The sequence below is a fragment of the Leptosomus discolor genome, chromosome 5 (genome assembly GCF_034619465.1).
Source record: "Leptosomus discolor isolate bLepDis1 chromosome 5, bLepDis1.hap2, whole genome shotgun sequence".
Classification (NCBI taxonomy): Eukaryota; Metazoa; Chordata; class Aves; order Leptosomiformes; family Leptosomidae; genus Leptosomus; species Leptosomus discolor.
This window is the reverse complement of record NC_141395.1, coordinates 996,570-1,020,295: the sequence shown is the minus strand read 5'-3', so window position 1 is coordinate 1,020,295 and position 23,726 is coordinate 996,570. Positions and strand designations below refer to the sequence as shown.

The 23,726-nt window shown below is 57.2% G+C and overlaps 1 protein-coding gene across 6 annotated transcripts; it reads right to left on the bottom strand.

The window, feature by feature from the left end:
• Positions 1-214: 214 nt before the first annotated feature.
• On the bottom strand, positions 215-4,368 carry NR4A2 (nuclear receptor subfamily 4 group A member 2). Of its 6 annotated transcripts, none has more exons than XM_086465100.1 (6): positions 3,504-4,368; positions 2,453-2,582; positions 2,190-2,374; positions 1,509-1,687; positions 564-742; positions 215-471 (listed from the first exon to the last, which is right to left on the bottom strand). In XM_086465100.1, the coding sequence occupies exons 1-6, from the start codon at positions 4,344-4,346 to the stop codon at positions 215-217; spliced, it is 1,773 nt and encodes a 590-aa protein (XP_086321226.1). In that variant the 5' UTR covers positions 4,347-4,368. The 6 variants fall into 6 exon arrangements, with proteins under 6 accessions (XP_086321226.1, XP_086321224.1, XP_086321225.1 ...); XM_086465098.1 differs by having other exon boundaries at positions 564-772; positions 1,509-1,711; positions 2,211-2,374; XM_086465099.1 differs by having other exon boundaries at positions 1,509-1,711; positions 2,211-2,374.
• Between the last annotated feature and the right edge of the window lie 19,358 nt (positions 4,369-23,726).

Genomic DNA, 23,726 nt, shown 5'->3' with positions numbered 1-23,726 from the left:
TATAAGCTGATAATAAAAAGTTTATACCATGGTATTTGTGTAGTCCATGATCTGCATCCATGATGCCCCAGAGCCAAAACGCCCAGTCACGTTCTGCCCGCAGGAGTTACCAACACCGTTCGGGTGGGAGCCGGCACCCGGGGGTGCTGCCTGGGGCCCACCCTCAGACAGGTGAAGTTTCTCTTCAGTTCAGCAGAAGGGCGCGGGATGAGTCTTAAAAAGGTAAAGTGTCCAGGAAAAGTTTGTCGATTATTGCTGGCGGTGGCACCAAATCTTCCAGTTTCAGGTAGAAAATGCGCTGCAGCCCCTGCGTGCAAAGCGTGCGGAGTTCGGGGAGCTTCCCCAAGAGTTTGGACAAATAGTTGGGGCGATTCAGCCCCCCGTTATTAAAAGTCACATGGTCTTTGAGACAATTTACAATCTTGTTCTGGAGTTCTTCCACCCTCTTGGGTTCTTTAAGCCCGTGCCTCTCTGTGAAGGAGAAGGGTGCGGGAGGTTACAGGTCTGGCAGAGAGAGGAGGGTGGGTGGAAGGGATGGGAGCCGTGGGAAAGGGGACACTGACCTGTGACCATAGCCAGGGCAGCGATGCAAGAGAAGGCAGAGATATCGATGTTCATGTTTTGCAAGTTGGAGGAAAACTCAACAATGGAATCGATCCACTCCCCAAAGCCGCGGACGCACTGCAACCGGTGCAGGACCACCCCGTTGCAGAAGATAAGCTTGCCCTCCACGGGGTTTGACCTGGAAGGAACGCAACAACCCCAAAAACAAACAGATGGATGAATGAGGAAGGAAGAAAAAATGAGACAGGAAGAGAAAAAGGAAAGAAAAGAAAGAGAAGGAGAAAAAAGAGAGAGATAAAAAATTGAAAAAGAGGGGGGAAGGGGGGGGAGGGGGGGAAGGGGGAGAGGGGTGAAGGAAAGAAAAGAAAGACAAGGAGAAAAAGAGATAAAAGATTGAAAAAGATGGAGAAAGGGGGGGAAAGAAGGAAAGAAGGAAAGAAGGAAAGAAGGAAAGAAGGAAAGAAGGAAAGAAGGAAAGAAGGAAAGAAGGAAAGAAGGAAAGAAGGAAAGAAGGAAAGAAGGAAAGAAGGAAAGAAGGAAAGAAGGAAAGAAGGAAAGAAGGAAAGAAGGAAAGAAGGAAAGAAGGAAAGAAGGAAAGAAGGAAAGAAGGAAAGAAGGAAAGAAGGAAAGAAGGAAAGAAGGAAAGAAGGAAAGAAGGAAAGAAGGAAAGAAGGAAAGAAGGAAAGAAGGAAAGAAGGAAAGAAGGAAAGAAGGAAAGAAGGAAAGAAGGAAAGAAGGAGGAAAGAGTGTGAAAGAGAAAGGAGAGAAAGATTTTAAAAAAAAAAAAAAAAAGAGAGAGAGAAGATGGGGAGAAAAGCTAAACAACTAATTACTTGAGGAGCAATAAATGAGGGATTTAAGAGGCACCTAATTACCGAGGAGTTAATAAAGCGCGGCTCAGCGGCCCCCGAACGCCGTGGGCTCCCCGCGGGTCCTGCGCTCACCTGTACGCCAGGCGCAGCACGAAGAGCTCCAGGAAGGCGGACTCGAAGAGCAGGTCCTGGTCCGTTTTCGGGAGGTCGGTGAAGCCGGGGATTTTTTCTGCCCACCCTCGGATGATCTCCATGGAGCCGGTCAGGAGGTCGTAGAACTGCTGGATGTGCTGGGTGTCGTCCCCGCTCAGCTGGTAGTCGGGGTTAGCCTGGAACTGGAAATCCGCCCGGAAAAGCGCTCGAGGAGGCTCTCCCGGGTCTGTCACCCCTGAAATATCGCTCACCCCGCTTCCAGCCGCGGGGGGCCGGGTTGTTCCTAACAGCCAAACCTCCCTCCGACCGGCGCGGGAAGGAGCCGTCCCGGGGCGATTCATCCCGATAGGAACAGGCGCTCCCGCCTCGCCCCGCTCCCTGCGCGGTTGCTCCGCGGCTCCATCCCGGGGCAGAGCCGTCGGGGCAGAGCCTCCCCCGCTGCCAGCCCGCCGCGGCTTTTGGCCTTCACACCGCCCCCACCCCCCAAAACCCCCCCAAGCTCCCCCCCCCCCCCCCCCCCCCCCCCCCCCAGCCCGGAGGGGCTACCGGGGGCGGGCAGGGCTCGCGGCCGCGGCACCCCCCACCCCCCCGGGGCTGGGCGCAGCGGGACCGGCTGCCCCCCCCCTCCATCCCCGGGCGGGCGGGGGGGCCGGGTCCTACCGCGATCTCGGTCCGTCTTACCCTGGAATAGTCCAGGCTGGTCATAGCCGGGTTGGAGTCGACATGGGCTCTCACCAGCGCACTGATCAGACTCACCGGGGGAGAGGGGGGAGAGGGCTCCTGGGGGCTCTTCGGTTTGGACGGCAAACGACCCCGCCGGCCTTTGAGGCTGTCTGTGCGCACCACTGCGGGGGAGAGCGGGGTCAGGCGCGGCTCGGCGCGGCTCGGCTCGTCCCGACCCACCCCCCCACCGTCGGACTCACCCTCCTTGACCATGCCGACGGCCAGGCACTTCTGGAAGCGGCAGTACTGGCACCGGTTGCGGCGGCGCTTGTCCACGGGGCAGTTCTTGTTGGCCAGGCACACGTACTTGGCGTTCTTCTGCACCGTGCGCTGCGGGACCGGCACCGCCACCGGGGCGGCGGCGTCAGCGGCGGGGACCGAGGGGTGCGGGCCCCGCTCCCCGGCCGCCGCCGCTGCCGCCTCCCCGACTCTTTTTTTTTTTTTTCTTTTTTTTTTTCCCCTTTTCCAGGGCATTTAACAGGAGAAAATTGATAGCGTTAACATCCGAGCTAACCTCGCAGCTCCTAGCTGTGTTTTATATGCCGAGAGGAGGGAAGGAGACGCTCGGTAAATACAAATCCGTGGGCATTCATATTATTTACATTCCTTGGAGACCTTCTCTATTTAAAATGATAAGATTATTCAATCAGGATGGTGAAATAAAGAGATCACTTAATTTTACCACAGGGAATTCTGTTCCACTTGGTTAGCTCAGACACAGTTCTCTGTCCTAACCAATTTCCATCTGAAGGGGAAAGCGGCTCCTCGCCCCGGCGGCTGCCCTCCCCCGCCGCCCTGCCTGTAGCCCCCCGCCCTGCCGCTGCCCTGCCTGCTGCCCCTCCGCCCTGCCTGCTGCCCCCCGCCCTGCCTGCTGCCCCCCGCCCTGCCTGCTGCCCACTGCCCTGTCTGCAGCCCCTCGCCCACTGCCCACCACCCTGCCCGCTGCCCTGCCTGCAGCCCCCCGCTCGCTGCCCACCGCCCTGCCCACTGTCCTGCCCGCTGCCCAACCTGCTGATCACTGCCCTGCCTGCTGCCCTGCCTGCTGCCCACCGCCCTGCCAGCTACCTGCTGCCCACCACCCACCGCCCTGCCTGCTACCCTGCCTGCTGCCCCCCACTCTGCCAGCTATGTGCTGCCCACCACCCTGCCAGCTACGTGCTGCCCACCACCCACTGTCCTGCCTGCTACCCTGCCTGCTGCCCACTGCCCTGCCTGCTGCCCTGCCCGCTGCCCCCCACCCTGCCCGCTCACCTTGAAGAAGCCCTTGCAGCCCTCGCAGGTGCGGACGCCATAGTGCTGGCAGGCGGCGTTGTCCCCGCAGACGGCGCAGAGCCCCTCGTTGGAGGGGGACCCCCGCGACGGGGGCGAGGGCACCTGGCTGTCGAGCAGCTGCGGAGCGTGGCCCAGCTGCAGCCCGGGGAAGGCCATGGAGGGCTGCTTGCGGATGGGGTTGGGGACAGCGAAGGCCTGGCCATCCACGGCGTGGTGGGCCCCGGCCGGCTCGGGGTTCATGGGGACGTGGAGGGGCCCGTCGAAGCGCATCTGGCAGCTGGAGACGGGGGTGCCGGGGGGCGACTGCTTGAAGGAGAAGAGGGAGAGGCGGGAGACGGGCGTTTTGCGCTGCTCGATCATGTGCGTGGTGGCCACGTAGTTGGGGTGGAAGTTGTGCAGGGAGCCGGGGTCATCCCATACGGGGCCGTGCTGCACCTGGAAGCCGGGTGTGGAGGGGGTCGGGGGCGACGAGGGCTTGTAGTAGACGGAGCCCGAGTGGGACATCATCTCCTCGGACTGGGGGGGGAGGTGGCTGTGCTGCTGGTAGCCGTGCATCTGAATGTCTTCCACCTTAATGGAGGACTGCTGTCCGGAGAGGGGCATTTGGTACAAGCAAGGTGGCTTCACGTCGTAGCTTGTGTTGTAGTTGTCCATAAAGGTACTGAAGCTGGGGAGAGAAGTGGTGGCAGTGATTTCAGTGTTGGTGAGGTCCATGCTAAACTTGACAAACTCCGGAGTTAAGAAATCGGAGCTGTATTCTCCCGAAGAGTGGTAACTGTAGCTCTGGGAGGCCGGGCTGGCTCCTTGAGGCGAGGGACCCATACTGAGCCTGAACACAGGGCATGGCTGGAAACGAAACAGGGTCAGATCGACTCAGCCCCGCACCACCGCACTCCCTCCGCCCGCCCCGCACCGGCGACGAGCCCCGGCGGAGCTCGGAGCCCTCCCGGCCCCGCTGGGGCTGCGGAGCTGCGGCGGGGAACGGAGGGCACCAACCTTCAGCCGAGCGGGAGGCGTCCTCGTCGGCGGAGCTGGAGGCGGACAGCGTCGGCGGTCGGCGGGGAGCGGACTTTCCGCGGTCTCAGAGGAGCGAGGCGGACCCCAGCCTGCCCGGCGCGCCGGCTGAAACACACCCGCCCCGCAGCGGCTCTTCAGGCTGCCCCGGCACCGGGGACCGGGGAGGAGCCCCCCACGAGCGGGGCTGCGGTTTGCCTGGGGGGTTTTAATCGGGAGGAGGGGGAAAAAAAAAAAACCACCCAAAGACCCCAACCCACAACTTTCCGCGGGGGGACAACCCGCCGGTTTTCGGCCGGTTCGGTTTTTCCGTCGCCACCGGTAAAAAGAGAAGGAAAAAAAAAAAAAAAAAAAAAGGAGGTAAAAAAGAGCCGCGTCTCCGACGGGGGCTGAGCCGCGGGGCTGGCCCCTGCCTCGGGGGTCTCGGGATGCGGTGACAGCCCGCCCGGGGGACCTCAGCCCGGGCAGAACCCGCGTCCCGGCGGCGACTGCCCCACGGGTGACACTCCGGCCGCCGTCCCGCCCCGCTCCATCACCCTCGAGGTGCAGAAGCGCCGCGACAACGGCAGGACGGGAGAGCGGAGCCGCTGCCGTTACCCCCCCCCCCACCCTCACCACGCACCCTCCTCCCCACGCACCCACCCGCCCCCTTTCCAAACCCGGTGTGGGGGGGAGGGGGGTGTGTGGGGGGGCGCGGCGGGACTCACCGGAGCCCTGTGCATGCATCCGAGTGTCGGGACGGCGGGACACCGCCGGGACACCGGCGGCGCGGAGGGAGACGGGGGGCGGTCACGTCGCGGCGGGACACGTCGGGGCTGCGGCGGCGGCGGCGGCGAGAAGCGGGAGCGATCGCGGCGGCCGGAGTGTCCCCGTCGCCGCAATGTGCCTTTGTTTATGTGGGCAACCCTCTGCCACAGCCAACGTGCGCCTCGAGCCCCCGCGCGTCACCGCGCGTCACCGCCTCCCCCGGCCAATCAGCCCCGACGAAGGGAGGGGGGACGGCTTTTACCCTCCCCCGCCCCTTTTTTAGCCCGGCCTCTCCCTTTGGTAAATTTCCGACGGTGACATCACACCGGCGGGACACGCCCTCAGGTGGGCGACACCACCCCCCCCCACACCCCCCGTTATCCCTTCCCGCCCCATCCACGCGCGCCGCTTTAAGCGCGAGTGGGGCGTGGCCTAATTTGCATAGAGGGCGGTGTCTTCCCCCCCCCCCAATACACACCCACCCACCGTTCAAGCGTCAGCATTGACGCAACCGCCCGGCGCGCCAAAAATAGCGCGCGCCCCGACGGGGAGCTCCCGGGGGCGGCGGGGAAGCTCCCGGGGCCCTCGGGGGCGCGGGTCCGCGCCCCCGAGGGCCCCGCGAGCTTTCCCGCTTCCCCCCCCCCCATGCTCTTTTTGGGGAGAAAACCCCTTCTTTTGGGAACGCTGAGCCAAGCGCCGCAACCCCGCCTTCTCGTCGTCGCCTCCGCCCCCCGCAAGCCCCGCGAAACGCGCCCCTTTCCCTCCTCACGCCACCTTTAAGAGGTTTTTTAATTATTATTTCATTTATTTATTTTATTGACCCCGCGTGCAGCCCCGCCAGTTTTGCATCATCACAGTTTGGGTCCGGAGGAAGGGTCGCGGGGGGGGGGGGGGGGGGGGGGGGGGGGATGCAAAGGGGGTGGGTTGAGCATAACGAAGGGCACTTGTGCTTCTAAAAAAAAAAAAAATCATAATTTTCGCAGGTTCATCCAGTCTGGAGATGCTGTGGAGGGAAGGGAATGCTCGGCCTCCTCTGCGGTGGGCTGTGGCTTGACCCGTGGGATGCCCCGCTGCAGCCCAGCCTGCAAAAAAAACGAGGGCAAAAGTCACAAAACTGCATGTCCTGGGCCACGCAAGTCACGAAAGCACCCATCCTCCGCCCACAGGGGCGTTTTCTGCCAAGTTTCCACCAACTGGAGGGTGCGAGAGGGGAGCCAAGGCCAAGCAGACTTGGCGAGCCCCGGGTCTGTGCAGAACAACAGCAGAAAAGCCAACGCACCCAACGCGATGCGACCTGAGCCTAAAAAGCCGTCATTTTCAACACAAGCCCCTCACCTTACTAAACCTCCCTCCCCCCTCCCCGAAGCACTTGGGTACCAAGGGGTTTGTGTGAAACCGTGATCGCCCCTTCCTACCGCGCTCCCCTCACCGGCAGGCGGGCGGGCAGGCACCACTCTCGCTGTGCAAACGCTTTTCCCTCGCCGCTGACGCTGTCAGACACCCAAAACTGCTTCCCACCGTCTGGCTCGCTCGCACCCAGAAGGATCCTCTCCACACGCTGGTCGCGTTCCCTCGCTCCTACAAAGTCACTACGGAGACGACGCGACAGGAGGCGAGAGGAGCAAGAGGCCGCGTCACGCCGCCACATGCCCCCGGTCCGCGAGGGCCACTGGAACCGGCAGGTGTGTGTGTGTGTGTGTCGCTGCGCTGCTCCGGCGGCGTCCCCGCGATGCTCCGCCAGAGGAGCTGGGCTGGCCTCGTCCCCTCGGCCGCCAGGCCGTCACCCGGGGGTCGGGGTCAGTCATACCACAACAGTCCACCCAGGCTGTAGGTGTCACCTCACAGAAGAAACTTGCTGCGAAGGCCCTTATAGGGATAAGTGATACATCTAATTACCATATCCTTAGAATAGATGTAATATAAATTTCATTACTCACTTAAAAGTTCTAAAGTTAACAGCATAAACTTGAAGTTGAGTAATTAAGTAATCCTTATATAGACACTTATTAAAGTATTTATACATATTATCTTAAATCTACATCTATCATTTTGCCAATTAAAATTAGGACTTTAATTGCAATTAAGTAATTTAATTGCCAATTGAACAGCAAAATTGCTAAGTGACTAATTTTAATGCCTATTTTAATTACCAATCATGACTGGGGAGGGAGCTAATCAAGCAGTATCAGAGTAATGATGTGGAAAAAAAAAAACGGAGAACAAACATTCAAGACTACATGCTTTTAAAAAAGAGCTCTAAATTAAATAAATGCAAACACAATTTTATACATGCGGTGAAAGGCTGTATTTTGGTACCCAAATACAGCAGCACAAAGAACACATTTAATTAAAAAGAGCCGTCGCTCTTCCCCCAAGGCACTGAGGGCGAAGCACCCCTCGGGGCCGCACGGGGCTCCCCAAAGCTGCCGGGCGGGAGTTTCGCCCAGTTGCTGCCTCGGGGGGCTGAGCACCCTTTGAAAAGCTGGGCTCAAAACCCCCAAATTCGGCCAATTTAAGAAGACTCAAGCCCCCTCTCACGGCAGGCAGGAGGGGACCGGGCGGCGCTGAAGGGCCAGGCCCCTGTCGGCGAGGTCCCCTTAGGAAGGGTTTCAGTGGTCACCGAGGAGAAGCGCCCGGGGCCTCTGTCACCCGTTGGTGCTGTGCCTTCCCGCCCCGCGCCACCTCGTCTCCTTCCCCCGAGGAAGAGCACAGGCACACACGTGCACGCTCACACGCGTGTGCGCACACAGGCGCGGGCACGCAGGGGCGAGCCGTCGCTGCTCCCGCGGCACAAAGGGGCATCACCAGCACCTTCGACCCCGAACGGCCCGGGCGGGAGGACCACCCCCCAGCGTACCCCAAAAAGTAGAACTCCATCTCCCCGAGTGTCTCCGCCGGCCGCCAGCGAGGGCTCCCAGCCCGTCCAAACAGCTTCCCCAGGGGGAGGCCCTCCAGCGGCCCCCCAGGCCATGTTTCGGGGACCGTCAGCACAGGCCCTGCTTCGGGTGCCCCCACCTCCAACAGAAGAGCAACAGCTCCTGCCGTTCCCGTCCGTGAGCGTGGTGAATCCCCGAGGCCCGGGGGAAAGCGACGGTGCTTGGTTAAGGTCAGGAAGCGCAGGACCTGGTCTGTGGCGGCGGCAGCTGCACAGCGATTAGCGGAAAGGCCATTAAGTGCATCACGATCCCTGCGACGGAGTTTTCACCATCCCAGCCACCAGCCAGGCACCGCTCCTGCCCTGGGGTACCCAGTCGGTGCCACTGTCAGCGCAGAGGGCAGCGACCAGCACGGCCGGACACGGTCAGCGCCACGGCTAGTGCCCCTGGTGACTGCACCGCATCGTGAGCGCCACGAAACACCTACCCCCGACGTTTTACTGGTGCATGAGGTCTGAACTGTGTCACGTATTTGGTGGCCTCGCACGTCACAGTATTGCAGGAACTCAGTACGCACAAAGCAACCGTTGGTTTCACCCATGGGCACCCCCAGCTTCGGTTCCTCAGTCAGACGGGTGTCCTGCGGCAGCACCACGGGTTTGCTCCTTCTCTTTTCCAGGCCAGCGAGTCTCAGCGGGTACCCATCCATGACAGGGGCTGTGTTGGTGCAGTACGTACGAGGAGGGGGCTGCACCCAGCCCTTCCCCGCGTGAGCACGCTCCCAGCACTCGAGTCTGCCCTGCCCAACTCGGGCAAGCGTTTCAGGGTGAGGTTTTGGGAGAGGGAAGCTTTGTTTCCTCTTCAACAGAGCAAAAGTTTAAAACTTTGTCTATGTTTAGCCTGTACCTGGGGCTAAACTGCAACAGTTGCTTTGTTACCCGACAACCCCTCCCCAGCCAGGGAGGGGAATCGGGGAAAAGGAGAGCAGACCCACGGGTGGGAGGGAGAGCAGATTCAATGAACCTCCCCCACTACCCCCAGAGACACACAGAGCTATACTCAGCCAAGTGAATACCCAGTCCTCAGGAGCAGGGAGAAGCCAGAGGAGGAGCAGGAGGAACCTCAGCAGGACCCCACAGGAGCTCCCTTCCTCAGCCAGCCTCCCCCTTCATAATGACCATGACGTTACGGTAGGGGCTGCACCTGGAGCCAACTCAGGGCAGCTGCTGTGGGCTGCCCAGCACGGCTCAGCTGGGGTTCTGCCCCCGCCAAACCAGCACAGACACAAAAAGTTACTGGTGTCAGACGAGTACAAGCCGCTGATTCTACTTGTATCAGGAATCCCCGCCACAGGCCAAGGCCCCGTCACTCTGCCAAGGGACGAGCCGGTGAAAGAGGCAGCACCGGGCCCCAGAGCACCACGGTCCAGCCCCGCTCTGTAAGCACACACGCTGCCCAAGGGCGTTTGCACTGACCTACGCCGGCGCCATCACCGGGATATCCAAAACGAGTGGTGCCTCTTCAGTGAACACCGTCCCGAGGGAAGAGGGACCAACGCACCTCTCGGTCCAACTCCCCTTTTGCACGTGTACATGAGCTGCAAAGTCCCCAGACGGAGCCCAAAGGGACAAAGAGGTGGGCTGTCCGTTGGGCACAAGCCCTGCACTAGCGCCCAACCACTGCGGCAGCGCCGGGCCCCGGCACCACCAGAGACCGGCCGAAGATCAGCCTCTTCGCCGCAGTGGCAGCAGCGCCTGCCCCAACCTCCCTTCCAGGACACGCCGGCAGCGCCAGCCCCGCAGCACGTTAAGGCGTATGTGCTCCCGTGAGAACTGTCCGGTTGCCCCACAGCAAGCGAGCAGCTGGGACAGAGGCTGTGAAGTGGGATGCTGAAGCGGAGGCAGAGCCCCGATGTGACGTCAGAGCCCCGATGTGACGTCAGAGCCGCCGGAGCACAGCAGGGGCTCATTGCCAAACTCGGATGCGAACGGAGCGGGTCACAGACACGCCGTTATCCCCCTTACAGTTTCCTAAAACTTCCAAAGGAGCATCGCTCTCTCTTCTTCCCCGCTCTCAGTCCACTCCTGAAGCTCAGCCGTGCTGGCACTATCGGGCGGCACAAGGGATTTACTGCGGTGCTGCTTCGTTCTGCTCGTGTCCCTGTGAGCACAGGGTTATTCTACGGAAGACCATAAAGCGGTTTTCCCTTTATTGTGACCGTCAAGCAAGCACAACGGGTCGCACGTCAACGCCTGCCGGCTCTGACAGCCGTCAAGGCCCCGGTAGACGTTGACAGCGTTTGAAGTCCGTCTCGGTTTGGCCACGTCCTTCGCACAACGGCACCGAGATCCCCTCCGCCGTCCCCTCGACACACAGGTCCGGGAGCAGACGTCGCACCTGGCCATTCATCTTCCCGGCACACGTTGGGTGGATCCCCCCGAGGGGAAAGGCTCACCGGGCCATATGGCCCCTGTTGCACCCCATATGCTCCTGCCCAGCCGCCCTGGAGCTGCCGCCGCCAACATCTGTCCTCTGCAGCCATCCAGCTGTGCGGGAACCGCTGCCGCTGCCGCCCCGCCCCGGCCCCAAACCCCGCTCCTGGGCGCGGGGACGGACGGACGGACGGACGGACACACACACACACGACACCCCGGCCAGCCCCGCCGACACCCCCCCCCCCCCCCCCGCCGCTACCTGCCCTCCGCCGCCGGCGCGACGCGGTGCGGTGCGGAGCGGTGCGGAGCGGCCGGCAGCCGGGATCCCGGCGCTGGGGGGGGGGGGGGGGGGGGCCGGGGGCCGCCTCCGCGCCCCCTCGCAGCCGCCGCCAAACGCGTCAGCGCCCGTCACCGCGGCGTCCCGGTGACGGCAGCGCCGCCGGGAGCGGCCCGGCCCCGCCGGCGGAGGGCGGGGGGGGGGGGGACACGGGACACACACACGGGGTGGGGGGACACGGGACGGGGACGGCGCGGGGGTGGCCCCGGGAGCGCTGTGAGGGAACACCCCCCCCCTCCCGCGCCGACCCCCACCAGCGCCCCCCGCGCCGCCGCTTGGGCTGGGCCGGGCTTTGGTTTGGGTTTTTTTTGGGGGGGTTCGTTTCGGGTTTTTTCCACCCCGCAGCTGCAGCTCGGGTTGTCTTCGCCCCGGCTGGGTCGCGCTGGGAAGGGGGCTGTTCTGCCCCCAGCCCCAGCACGGCTCGGAACAGGCGGGTCCGCTGGTGGTCGGGACCCCACGGGCCCAAGCACTGCAGCCTGGTGCCAGCCCAGCGTCCCCCGGGTGGGGCCCGTTCCAGCAAACGGGCTATTTTTAAGCCCCTCGTAAAGTTTTCTTACATAAACCGCACATCTAGAGGCTCAAACGCCCCCCCACGCGCACATACTCTAACGCATACGTCGGTCGGGTTTGTAGCTTGGCAGCGTTTTCCTACAAGGTTTGGAAACGCCAAAAGTAGTAACTACGCTGCAGGGACTGTTATAGCTTCTCATCCGCGAGTCGTTCCTGAATTCCTGCCAGCCGCGTTGGAATAACCGCAAAACCACCTCAAGATTGCCCCAGGATCGACCCCAGCCCCCTCGCTGGTGCGGGGAAGGTGCTGGGGAAGAGGCAGCAGCCGCCTCCGGAGCGGGTCAGGGAAGGGAGAGCAGAAAAGCAGAGCTGCACCGTCCCAGCACTTTGCTTCGGGTGCCACAGACGAATGCAATTACACTTTTCCCCCCGGATCTACGCACGCAGGCCGCGGAGCTGCACGGGGATCAGATGCTCCCAATCAAGGCGCTCGCCGGGGCTTGCAGGTACCTTCCTGGGCGGGTGTACGGGACCACCAGCACCCAGACCATGAACAAACCAGTCATCCCAGCAGGAAGGGCTGGCTCTTTGTGGGGAGGGCTACCAGACCGCTCCCAGGGACTGCTCATGGCCACGCTCTGCAGCAGCAGAACCCCAAGCCATGATTTTCAAGTCCTCTCGCTCACTGCCGCCTTGGCTCGCGTTCTCCCACCGAGGCCGCTGCCAGAAGCTCTCGCCGGTGGATGGCAAGAGGGGCAGCAGGCATCTGCCACCCGAGGGGGACCTTGTCCCTCTGCCCCCACGCATCTCCTCAGCCGAGAGGCCCCCACCAGCAGCGCACGAGAAGTCGGGGTGGCGAAGGCGATGCAGGAGGCCGGTGGCTGGCTGCGGCGATGGTGGGGGTGGCCGGGGTCCATGCTAGCCATCACCTGGCTTGTTCGGGAATTGTCTCAGGGGTTGGCACCGGGCTGTTTTGCCAGCTCTGGAAACCCCCCCCCAAATGTTACTTGAGTGATGTATTTATGCCACAGGCACTCTAAAATAGCCTAATTACACTTCTTTTCCCCCGTATTTTGGGAATTAACTGACAAAACACACAGAAATCTGGTTTAATTAACTACTTCCTTTAAGTGAAATCCTTTTTGCTGTTTTAAGTGAAATCTTTTATTGTTTTGGGAGGGATTTTCTCAACATAGCTGGGGTCCTTCCCCCTCATACAGCCCTCACAAATACATTCCCTGGAAGACTCTGCCACACCTGGCTGCGGGAACACAAAAACTCACAGAAGTTGGCAAAAGGGCAGGTTTCCAGCGCAGCCCTCTCCAGCAGCCGGCCGTGCTGGGAGGTGTTGCTGGCCCCACCTGGCCCCATGGACCAGGTCCTTGTGCCCGGGGCAGTGGAACATGAGCTCCGAGAGCACCTCCAGGTCTGCCTGGGGCTGCGCTGCTCAGAGCTGGAGCCAGCAAAGGCGCTCGACCCAGAAAAAGCATTTTTCCTCCAAGATGTTTTTCGTTAACGGAGCCTCATAACAACAGCGTGAGGTTGCTCAGGGCTCGGTATCAGGAGCCCCGTCCACGGGTGCCAAAGCCGCCTGCGCGAGAGAGGGTGTTTCTCGGGACATCACGGCATCGTTACCTTCCATCCTGCGCCGCGGTTGCCTGCATAAAGCCTCGCCGGTGTGAGACGCCGCGCCGGAGGAACGTCTGCTTTGACCGCGTGACCAGGAGGCTATTTCGGCAATCCCCAACTAGGAAGGCTTTGTGGAACACTTCACTGCGGGACGGACTGTCACGGTCCACTCAGTGGACTCGTCCTTGCTCTGCCCAGGGCACAACGACCTCTCAGCCTGGCATGCCATTCCCAGGATCAGCAACTGCTGCTCAGGCAGCCGCTGCAGAGTCACGTCGAGGTGTCAGCCTGACTTTCGGAGTCCCTATTCCTGATGGCGAGGTTGATGCAATGCTGGTTTCGCACTGACTCTTACATGGACCCGCTGCCAAAGCCAGGAGGTGCTTGGCCTGGTGAATCCATCCCCGCAGAGGACGGCCGTGACCCCTCGCTCGCTCAACCAGCTGCGTGTAAAGGCACCGTGGTTTTAGAGCGGCGGCTGTGCCGTCTGCATGTGCATCTGGGAGGCAGGCAGCGGTGCTGATGGCCACGCCGGCACTGCCGCAGTGCGGGTGGGTGGCCTCGCCGGCGCTGCCACAGGGCTCAAGGCCTGACGTGCGATCCTTCCCCTTCACTCCAGTCTTAAGAAAACCATTTTCCGTCGAGGCTGTAATCCTCGCAGCCTCCCGAAATAGAGGGGTTGTGAGTATTTTACACGACGTCTTTGAAAACTGTTATGCTCATGACGAGTGAGTGGGAGACTCTTGCGTGCAGATCTTGCCGATCTCGCCAGCCCCGCCGGGTGCCAGCATCCTCCTCCTCCTCCGTCCCAGCGCAGCCCGGGCTGGAACTGCGGCAGGAGCAGAACCCCCCACACCTCACAGGGCGGCCGGGGGTGCCTGGGCCGGTGCGTGGCTCTGCCCAGGGCACCCCACGTCACACGGCGCCTGTCACAAGCCGGGTCCCCCTCCTCCGGGGCGTGTCCCCAGGCGAGGGGCTCTCCCCAGGGACGGCCAGCTTTCCTCTCCCTGTTTCCTCAGACAGCCCCGCGGTGAGGGCACGGTTTGCAAAACACACGTTTAATTTCTAGGGGTGACCAAGCCGTGTTTTGCGTTCATCGCTCCGGACTAAGTCTGAGCTACAAAAGATGGGCTCTTTGGGCGAGAGGGCGGCTGGAGCTTTTTTTAGTGCTGAAGGTACCGATGGTAACGGATGGAGGGTGACAGCGCTGCGGTGGGGCGGCAGCCGGCAGGACCAGGGTCACCAGCACCATGTGTGTGTCCAGCTGCTCGCTGGACAATGACCTTCCTCTGGAGCTGGCCCCACGACGGGTGTTGAGCAGTTCGCAAATGCCAGGGTGCAAGTTCAGAAACAAAATCTCATGAGAATTCTGGTTATCTCCTGGGTAAACAGCTCGTACCATACTGCAGGCTTCAGAAAACAGCGGTAAAACTAAGAAAAAACAACTCATGATAGTTATGAATTTGCAAAACTTCATGTCTGTGACGGTTGCTGTCATTAGAGGTAAATGGCAGGAGGAATAAACCCATTAATGCAGGATGTTAATTGAAAACAGGACTTGTGTAGAGAATGGAGTTTGTAATTATGAGAATAGTTATTAAAATATCATTTTGCTTTTTAAAATGCCTGACTGTAATACAGAGTATGAAGGAGTTATGTTTTAAAAACTTAATTATTTCCAGTGCTTCAAAATGGGAAGTCTGAGCTTAAAATAACACGCCAAAATCGTTAAGACAGTTTTTAGTTATTGGGTTTAGAACGCTGCCGTAGAACATCAGCTGAACCTTATTTTCACTTTCACTGAGAAATGGGCTTCGCTCCTGCGTCGCTGCTGCTCCTTTCGGGGGCTCTCTCTGGAGCCGTGCTCTGGCGTGTCCGGGGCAGTGGATCACAGCCGCAGCCCCTGCGTCATGGGGGCTCCCCGGTCACAGGTTTGACTTGCCCTTTGGGCTGTTCAGGGGCTCCAGCGGTCCCAGCCACGGCAGCACTGACACTGACAGCTTTCTGCCTGGCCTCCCAGTCCCGCTGTGGTCCCTCGGGCGTGATGCCGTGCTCTCTTTGCCGCCTCCCCTCCCGGCTGGGCTCCGGCCAGGGCCCCACGGGGCCGGTGCAGCTCCGTGCCCACGGGTCTTCTTCCTCCAGCACTCCTTGGAGCCCCAGGTTGACCAGCGCTGGGTCAGGCTGGCTGAGAAGGGGGCACCCACCCTCTCCTCCGGGGGCTCTGCGGCCTCCTGCCGCCCACGGAAGCGTGCGCCGGGGGAGGACGCAGCACCGCAGCCGCTCGCTGCTCCCGAAGCGGCCGCGGACGTCGAGTAAGAATCGGGAGAAAACCAAGAGGAGCGTTTTTGTGGGGACCACCTCCTGGTGAGAGCCGGGCACGCGCTGCGCCGCCAGCAGCTCCTCCGGCAAAGCGAGCCGCACGGCACCACGCGCAGCGCCGGCGCCTCCAGCTCGTACGGGTGGGCTTCGAGTTGTCCGCGCAGGTCCTTTCCACGGGGTTCACGTGCGCGCAGCCCAGCGTACGCTCAGCCTGTGCGCTGGCTGTGCCTGCAGGCGTTCCCCAGCTACAACCACCGCGGGAGCCCGGCGATGGACCCGCTCTCCGCCGGCGCGGAGCTGCATCTCAGCAGCACGGGCCTCCGCCGCGCCGCTCGCCGGGTCCTCCGGGGATCACCGCAGCAAGCGAAACCTCCACGGTCACGCCGGGAGGCCCCCGGTGTTTGCCACCCCTCGGTGACTCGCCCAGGAGGGCGTCAGAGCTCCGACGCCTCTCGCCCGCCCCGCGGCAGCGCTCCTTCGCTTTCGGCTCGGCTCTGCTGGAGCTCGGGGCGGAGGTCGCGCGTACCCACGGCACCCGCGGCACGTGCTGCCCGGCTCCAGGCCGCCCAACAGTTGTGAGAAACGGGCGAGTAATAACGCAGAATAAATAACAGAGTCTTCGCTGCAAGACTTGAAACACGGCAAGTAATAAAAACTGATTGGAGAAGGAGCAGTATTAAATAAAGATACCCAAACTGCAGCTCAACCTGCACACGGAACGGAGGGAAAACTGGGGGTTTTTTTCAGTTTTAACTAAATGGGATTTGGTTCTTCAATATGAGAAAACTAGATTAAAACTGAGGTAAAAATTGAATCCCATTCATATTACTAGTAAATAAAAATATATTCTTTTTTGGATGAGAGAGCTTTAACAGTAAGAGGCCTCATAAAGACAGAAATCAAAACTGGGTTGTATATTCACCAGATTGTTCGATACAAAAGCCAACAAAATTAGGCTGTATTGATGTGACAAGCAAGAAGAAATATATTAGTTTCCAGATGACAACATCCCGGTACAGGATATCATCGGAAAACCAAGTCAATGTTTATACCAGTCAAACCCCTGTTGAATTAGCCCATACCTTTCAGCGAGCAGATCTGCCGGACTGGCCCCTGTCGGCATATCGATAATGAGATGTAAATATATGTGACCCTCCTGGTTCACAGCCATGCAGCCACCCGCCACTGCTCACTAACCGCGACCTCTGCCGCAGTCAGGCCGGGTGGGCAAGCGTCGCCAGGCTCTCGGTAGCCACCGCTGCCAGCACCAGGTCGGGGGGCAGGGCCTCCGAGCAGAGGCAGGGGTTGAACCTTTCGCTCTGCAGCCGCGGAGCTGAGCGTCGCTCTGACCCTCCCGCCCGCGCACCGCGCACGGCAGGGGGTTCGGCTACGCCAGCTCGGTGCTGTGAGCCTGCACCCGCTGCACCGCATCCTGGTCTAAGCAAGAGAGGGTTCACGCTTGGGGATAACTTTTTTATCTGAAGTCTTTGGTCTGGGAGGCTTGGACGTGTTTCTCTGGAGTCAGTGGTCCCTTCTACATGAAGGGGGGAGAATCAGTTGGTCTGAATTCCCAGTTCCACGGGAATTTGGTGTTGTTTATTAAGTATTTTAAAGAAATAAAAAGTTTAATTTAATTTTTTAAGAAATGCAAAGTTTTAGTCTTCCTCATTTACCCAAACCAATGGTCCTACAGTGGCTGTGTAAGAATTTATTCTCCCTGCTGCATGAAGATCCCATTTAACACACACTGTAGTGGTCCTGAGTATCTAATTATTGTTCAGCCTCATACCAAGACACTTTGACGTTGCGAGCTCACGACAAACCAGACTGGCGTTTATGAAAATCTAGACCAGTGAAAACCCCTGTGATAAATGTGACCAAGAACGTAGCTACCACAGCAGCAAAGCTGCATTTTTGTTTCACTGTCAAATATACCACACCTTGCAGCAGGTTAACACCCGGACAACGAGCTTGGGAAAATTATTCGGTGGGAATTAGAGCAGGAATTAGCTGGATGTGCTGGTATACTGAAAAACCCAAACACAAGGAAACTCTTTGCCTTACAAGATCCTTACTGGCTGGTTCATGCCCTGGGGATAAATGCCCCCAGCAGAGAAGAGCTGATCCCCAGGAGAGCAGGGATGGAACAGCCGACAGGGAAAGGGCAGGAGGGGTGATTGTGTGGATGTGAGAGAGAACACTTTCTTAAAACCCTGTCACCATATTAGCAAGAGGAACGGGCAGGTCCAGCCCCTCTCACTACCAGTACGCTGACCCAGTACCGAGACTTACTTTGACAGAGGAACCAGAGGAAAACTTGGGAAATACCTTCAGTTTGAGCCTGAGTTAAATGCTGTTGTTAACAACGTGTTTCGTTCTGAGTGATAAAGTCTGGGAAGGTGAAATGAGGGGGGATGTTTGCCAAAACACTAATGAGCAGAACGTTTAACCGTTCTCGAAGAACAGGCCAAGAGCCAACCATTACGACCAACATTTCGACGGAGGTCCCTGACCACGGCTCTAGCCCCGCGCGGCTGCCCAGCGGCTGCCCAGGAGCTGACTTGCACCAGCCTGGAGCGCGGGGGGCCCAGGGTCCTGCCCCATCGCCCACCCATGCCGGCGCTTTCTGAGCCTGGAGTCTGCAGCGTGCCGAGCTCACGGCGCCGACCCTCTTCGGAAGAGCAGAAAGTGGAATTTGGGTCTCCCACGTCACGGGTGCACGGGGCACCGGGCAGCTTGTCAGGCCGCACGCAGAGTGGGTACCTGGGGTTGGTGTGTAACAGCCCTGCCCTGGGGGTCATCCCGACCTGGGGTCATCCCAGGGCCCCAAAACCTTGGGTTAGAGCGTCCAGCGCTGCAAAGGCTCAAATCCTTTTTGCAGACACGCACCGTGTGCCTAAGTCTTTCCTAAACCCCTTTATTCAACTCCTGCCTGAGTTTCAGGCGTGCAGGGTGAGACACTTTGGGGCAGGATCTTGCTTTTTTCAAACATTACATGTTACTGCTACTCTATCTAATTTAAGCTCCAAAGTGAAAAGTGCTCCCCATTCTGTGTGTGTGCGCGTTTCGTTTTCTGTATTTCTGTGGGTTTTTTTCTGTCGCTGCTTTCTTGTTCTGAGTCATCTCTTCTTTCTCTGTCTTGGTCTCACAACAGGACGGGAAGTTCACACTCCACTGGAGGAGTTACCACGACTATACGGGTTTGTCTTCCACAAGGTGAACTCGAGACTCCATGTAGAATATCCCCTACAGGGATTTGTTCACTTGATGATAGCAATAAACTCCTGTCCTGAGGGTTTCTCAGTTATTCGTGTTCCCGACGTCCATTGCCAGTGAGACTTCCACTTTGCTCAGTTTTTATTAACAACAGTTTCCTGTTGTCCTTTGGCAGATGATGCTTGTTCACAGCTATTTTTGGTTTGTTGGCTGTAACATGGCTGCCTGGCAGCAGAACCACAACAGGGTGTGATCAGCGTGTTCTAGATGCTCTTCTAAGGCGGTATTTGTGTTCACCTCCTTGCACTAGTGCAGAGGAATAAAGCAGTTATTCTGATCTTTTTGTATAATGAATCACAGGATCACAGACTGGCAGGGGTTGGAAGGGACCTCTGGAGACCATCTAGTCCAGCCCCCTGCTAGAGCAGGTTCACCCACAGCAGGTCACACAGGACTGCGTCCAGGCCACTTTATTTTTTTTTTTGATAGATGTATCTATATATTATCTACTGAATGAATTATTATTATAATTCAGGCATTATAATATTACTGAAATGAGATAAAATGTGAAGCTTCCAGTTTCCTATCAGCTCAGAAGTAGCCTAGTAACAAAAATCAAATCAATGGTATTCTTTGCAGGAGCTGTTAGTAGTAGCCCTCGTTTTGATTGTCTTTCTCCGCGAGCCTGGGCAAAGAAGTCTGTTTCCCCACATGGATCAGGCCAGTGGAGGAAGATGGTTTTACAGGAGAATATCCATGATTTCTGAGGGAAGAGCGTGCCGAGTGTAGCCAGGCCCCGATTTGCAGAGGAGGCAAAGGGAATACTGGTTCCCAAAACCCTTGTAAATGCGGCCCATGTTGATAAAACCAGCGAAAAGGCTGTGCTCCTCGGAGGGTGCTGCCAGCCTGTGCTTCTCAGAGCAGACCGCGCACCCCCGAGCTGCCCTCTCCGCGGCGGCCCAGGCGATGTCGCACTGGGGGGCACTTTTGGGGACGAGGAGGGTCCGCAGTTGTGCTCCCTTGGTTTTTTAAGTGAACGGGGACAGCAGAAGGATTCAGCGGCTGCCTGTTCGGGGTGACCTGGTCTCCCACCTGGGGTTCCCCTTGCACACACGGGGGGGGGGGGGGGGGCAGGGGCCACCCCTCTCCTGCTCCAAATGCACCCCGGTGTCATTGAGCAGGCGCTTGGCGTACGGCTCGGGTGGAAAGCGAACGGCGGGCACCCGCTGCTGCTGGCACAAAAGCAGGAGCTGTGCAAGGGACGGCCTCCGCCCCGCCGAGGGCAAACGACAGCTCCTGCAGCCCCACGGCAGGCAGCTCGGCTCCAGCTTGCGGAAGGAGAGAAGAGACCAAAGGGACGTGGGGCAGAAAACCCTTGCTGGGTTTAACTGGTTCCGTCCTGCAGAAATAAACCTTTCAGTGACACTAGAAGTCAGCATTGTACATAGAAGAAATCGCGAGCTGCTGCAATCCACAACGATGAACAACCACTCAACACGACGCCACATCTCCAGGTCCCATCTGGTCATACACATTCTTGTCCTGAGCTTAAAGGGCTACGCACCTCACCCTGTAATGTCTCGAAATTATTTATTTCCAAATGACTTACATCTTCCTTTTGTCTGAAAAAACATTTATGATTTGGATTCCAGATGTAACCTGAAGAACGTGAAGATCAGAGAAGCAAGAGATTCCCCTTGCGAAAATGGAGCCAAAATGCTCTGCAGGAATTTGAAGGAGTAAGAGTTGTGCTGGATTTAAGAGGACGAGTGTGAGCCTTGTCTTCTTGTAGTGTAACTTCATGCAATCAGAAAAGGTCTTTCCTAATACTGGTAGAGGTACGGTGGTTCGGACCGGGCTGATGAGCATGTTGTACGATACTCACCACCAGAAGGATGTGTTTCCGTTGGGGTATGTCTGTTTCCAAAACTTTTCCAGGAACAACAAAGAATATTTGTTCCAAGACAGAGCTCGTAATCTCTCTCCCTTAAAAATACGACATTTAGCAAGCAAACGGGAAAAAACAACACTCTTCTGCATTCTGTATCTGCAGGCTGGGGAGAGAGTGAGAACTGCAAATGTGGAATAAGGCTCAGAGAATAAGTCAACGCTTCAAGAAATAATAGTAATAGTGAACTTTTGCAGGGTTGGGGTAAAATATTTTGCAGAGTATTTCAATCGGGTGTTCTCTGAACAAATTTAAAGTGTCCTGTTGAATGATCTGTCCTAATGAGACTGCCGTGTTGGTTTCCAGATCAGCCCCTACCTCAGCTTCGCTGGTAGCTCTGCAAATTAAAGGCCTGCAAAGAAAGCAGGACCATCCCACTGTCTGGGCGCTTTGGCCTCACAATCTGTGTAAGCCTGAACAATGCTGCTAGACTCTGTCTTTCTGAGCTTCACAAAAAGCCTCCTATTTGCCTCAAATCCTGAAACGTTAATTTTCATCTCTGATTAAGCTGAAGACCAGTCGCAGCTCCTTTTATTAAGTCATGCAGACTCCTACCTGCTTCCTGAGGGCTGAATTTGGCTGAGGAAACCATTGTAATATTGTGTAATTAATTTGCCAGTCAAATAATTTCTGCAGGGCTATAATTTACTTATCTGTCTGCAACCCTAATGAATCTCCCAGTTCAGCCCTTTAATCCTGTTTTCTGCTGTTTTATCTCCTTTTTAAACTCTAACTGTCGTAATTCTTTACTATGGGCTGATTTGTAACCTGTGTATTTGGGATGTTCTTGTGATGTTCTCACCGGGAACAACAAAACCCAGCTAAACACTTCGACTTCGTAGTACGCCTGGGAACTAAGGAGAGACTTCCTTGCTTTATTCCTCCATTTCACCACATACACGGGAGTTCATTCAAGAAAAATCAAAGATGTAAAAATACAGGAGAAAAAGCGATTTGTATTTGGAAGACTCAGGGTTGTAACTTCATTCAAACTCAGTCTAACATATGTGCAGCACTTCCTAGAGGTTATCCTCAAAACTGTATTCCCTGGTGAGCGGCAGTGGTAAAAACCATTGGGTAAATGTAACGTGGGCAATTTTTTTAGTTGTTTAACCTTGCAAATCACAACCCTGTCCTTGTTTTTTTCCTAACACATTTATTGTTTAAAGTGGTTTGGTCAGTGGTGTTAAGTCAGTGGTCACTGTACGGTTCATAATCTCTGAAATTTGTCACTTTATGGTTTTCCTGATCTCTGGCAGGAATGTTTTTTGGAGGATAGGAATGCTAAATAAAGTATAAATTATGAAAGAGGTTTGTGAATGTGCTGCATGTCCTGCACTGCCTCACTGGATACTCGCGAACAAACGGACGATGTGATCATACGACAGAAGAAAAATCCCTTCAGCTATTTATTGATACATGGCTGGGGCCATTGCCACGGGCTCCAGCGCATGGTCAGGACTCGTAGCAGCGCACAGAGGGCTGCAGCGCCCAAGCCAGGAGGCAGACGGCACGACCGGGAGGCAGACGCACCCGCGGGGAGCAGAGCCCTGGCGCAGGCCAGGCAGGTTTGCGCTCGCGCCAGGCCGTGAATGTGGAGGTGGATCAATACCGAGAATCCTCTTCATGTGTTTGTTTTGCACTGCTACACTTTGCTTCCGTGTTTTACCGAATGGGAGTGTTTATTTTAAGAAGGAATTTTGAGCGCAAACATTTAATCCTGGGAACAAGTGCAGTGAGAGGAAACTGTATCAGAAGAAAACGCAGAAGTGCCTGTCTGTGTCCGCAGAATTCCACTGCCATCATTCTTGCGCAGCCTGAATGTCGGGTAACCTTGAAGCTGAACTCTTTTCAGGCTGGGCTACAGAAATCCCTCTGGAGAAAAAATGCTGTGGAAAATATAGGGTGGATTTAAATGTGTATCTAACGAGAATCGATGGAATAGGGAAAAACTTGAGCAGATTCAATGCAAACCCCATCCCCAGGGACAAGGAAGGCCTCCCTGCAACGCCTAAGGTTTGCGAGGTACCAGGAATGAGTTAATCCCACCAAGGAATGCGGAGGAGCTGCCAGATAACAGAGTGACATTGTTTTTCCCTGATGTCAGCGCAGAAACCCAAACACAAAGAGGTGAATGTAGTCCTCTGAGAGAGCTGTTGAGAAAGCTGAATGTGGAGCTTGTGCCCTGGCATCCAGCAGCATTAACAACTGCTTGGCCCAAGATGACAAAGTGTTTCCTGGAACCAGGGGCTGCCTCCAGACATCTGGGCAAGACCCGCGCCGTGGGCGACAGGGGAGGGACCGGGAGACGCGTGTGCCGGGAGCCGTACGGCTGCTGCGGCAGCAACAGGGTTCCATTGCTGCCTCCTGAAGCTGTAAGAACACGCAGCTCTGGTAGGCTTGGGCTTACCACCGAGCCGATTTACAGCCATCTGTGGGTTGTTTTGTTCTCCTTTACAGCTAGTGCAAGGCATCGTATTTTCTCCTATAGCATCCGCATGTTGAGTCTGCCTGAATAATTCAGTTTATTCTGTATTTGGTAGATGATGGTCTAGAGGATACTCAGAGCCAGCTGCAATAGAAGCGTTGCTTCACTTTAATATAGGCAGCACAAGCTCCTGTATTGGTTCCACAGGGACAGTAATTAAATACTTGGTAATATGCTTGGGATCTGTAGCTGCTCTTCTAGGCAGCTTGAATATGCTCTGCCCTGATCCCCCTCCCAGCCAGGAAGTTTCACAATTGGACTGACTGTCCATCAAGGCTGAGAAATCCGTAAAGGCAAAGTAATATCTGTATTATTCATTTTCTGCTATTCTGAAGTCTACAGAAAGGTAAACAAAAGGAGGAAAACCTGAAGAGAAGGTTTTAAATTGCTTTTGTGTTTTTATTGCTGTGGTTGGCATTAACCTGCTCTGCACCCTTGGCTCGGCCAGGGCTATCCTGTGCTTTGCGCTCACACCGAACGGTTTGTATGTTGTGTTAATTATGAAAATCAAATTCAGCAACTCCCAGAAAGCTGCTGCTTAAAACCCGTTTGGAAGATAGTCAAGCTGTCAAATGCCGCCGCTGCTGGGTCAGAAAAACGTGGGTCGCTGAGGTGACAAATGGCAAAACGGGGCGCGCCGGAGGGACGGCGCTGGGGGGCGAAGGGTCCTCCTGGCCCCAGGC

Excerpts from the sequence above, each read along its gene's own strand:
- NR4A2 (XM_086465098.1), bottom strand. The coding sequence starts at position 4,346 with ATGGGTCCCTCGCCTCAAGGAGCCAGCCCGGCCTCCCAGAGCTACAGT. Across the intron at positions 2,375-2,452 it reads CGTCGGCATGGTCAAGGAGG|TGGTGCGCACAGACAGCCTC; the intron begins GTGAGTCCGACG and ends TCTCCCCCGCAG. Across the intron at positions 773-1,508 it reads GTGCTGCGCCTGGCGTACAG|TTGTTTTTGGGGTTGTTGCG; the intron begins GTGAGCGCAGGA and ends TCATCCATCTGT.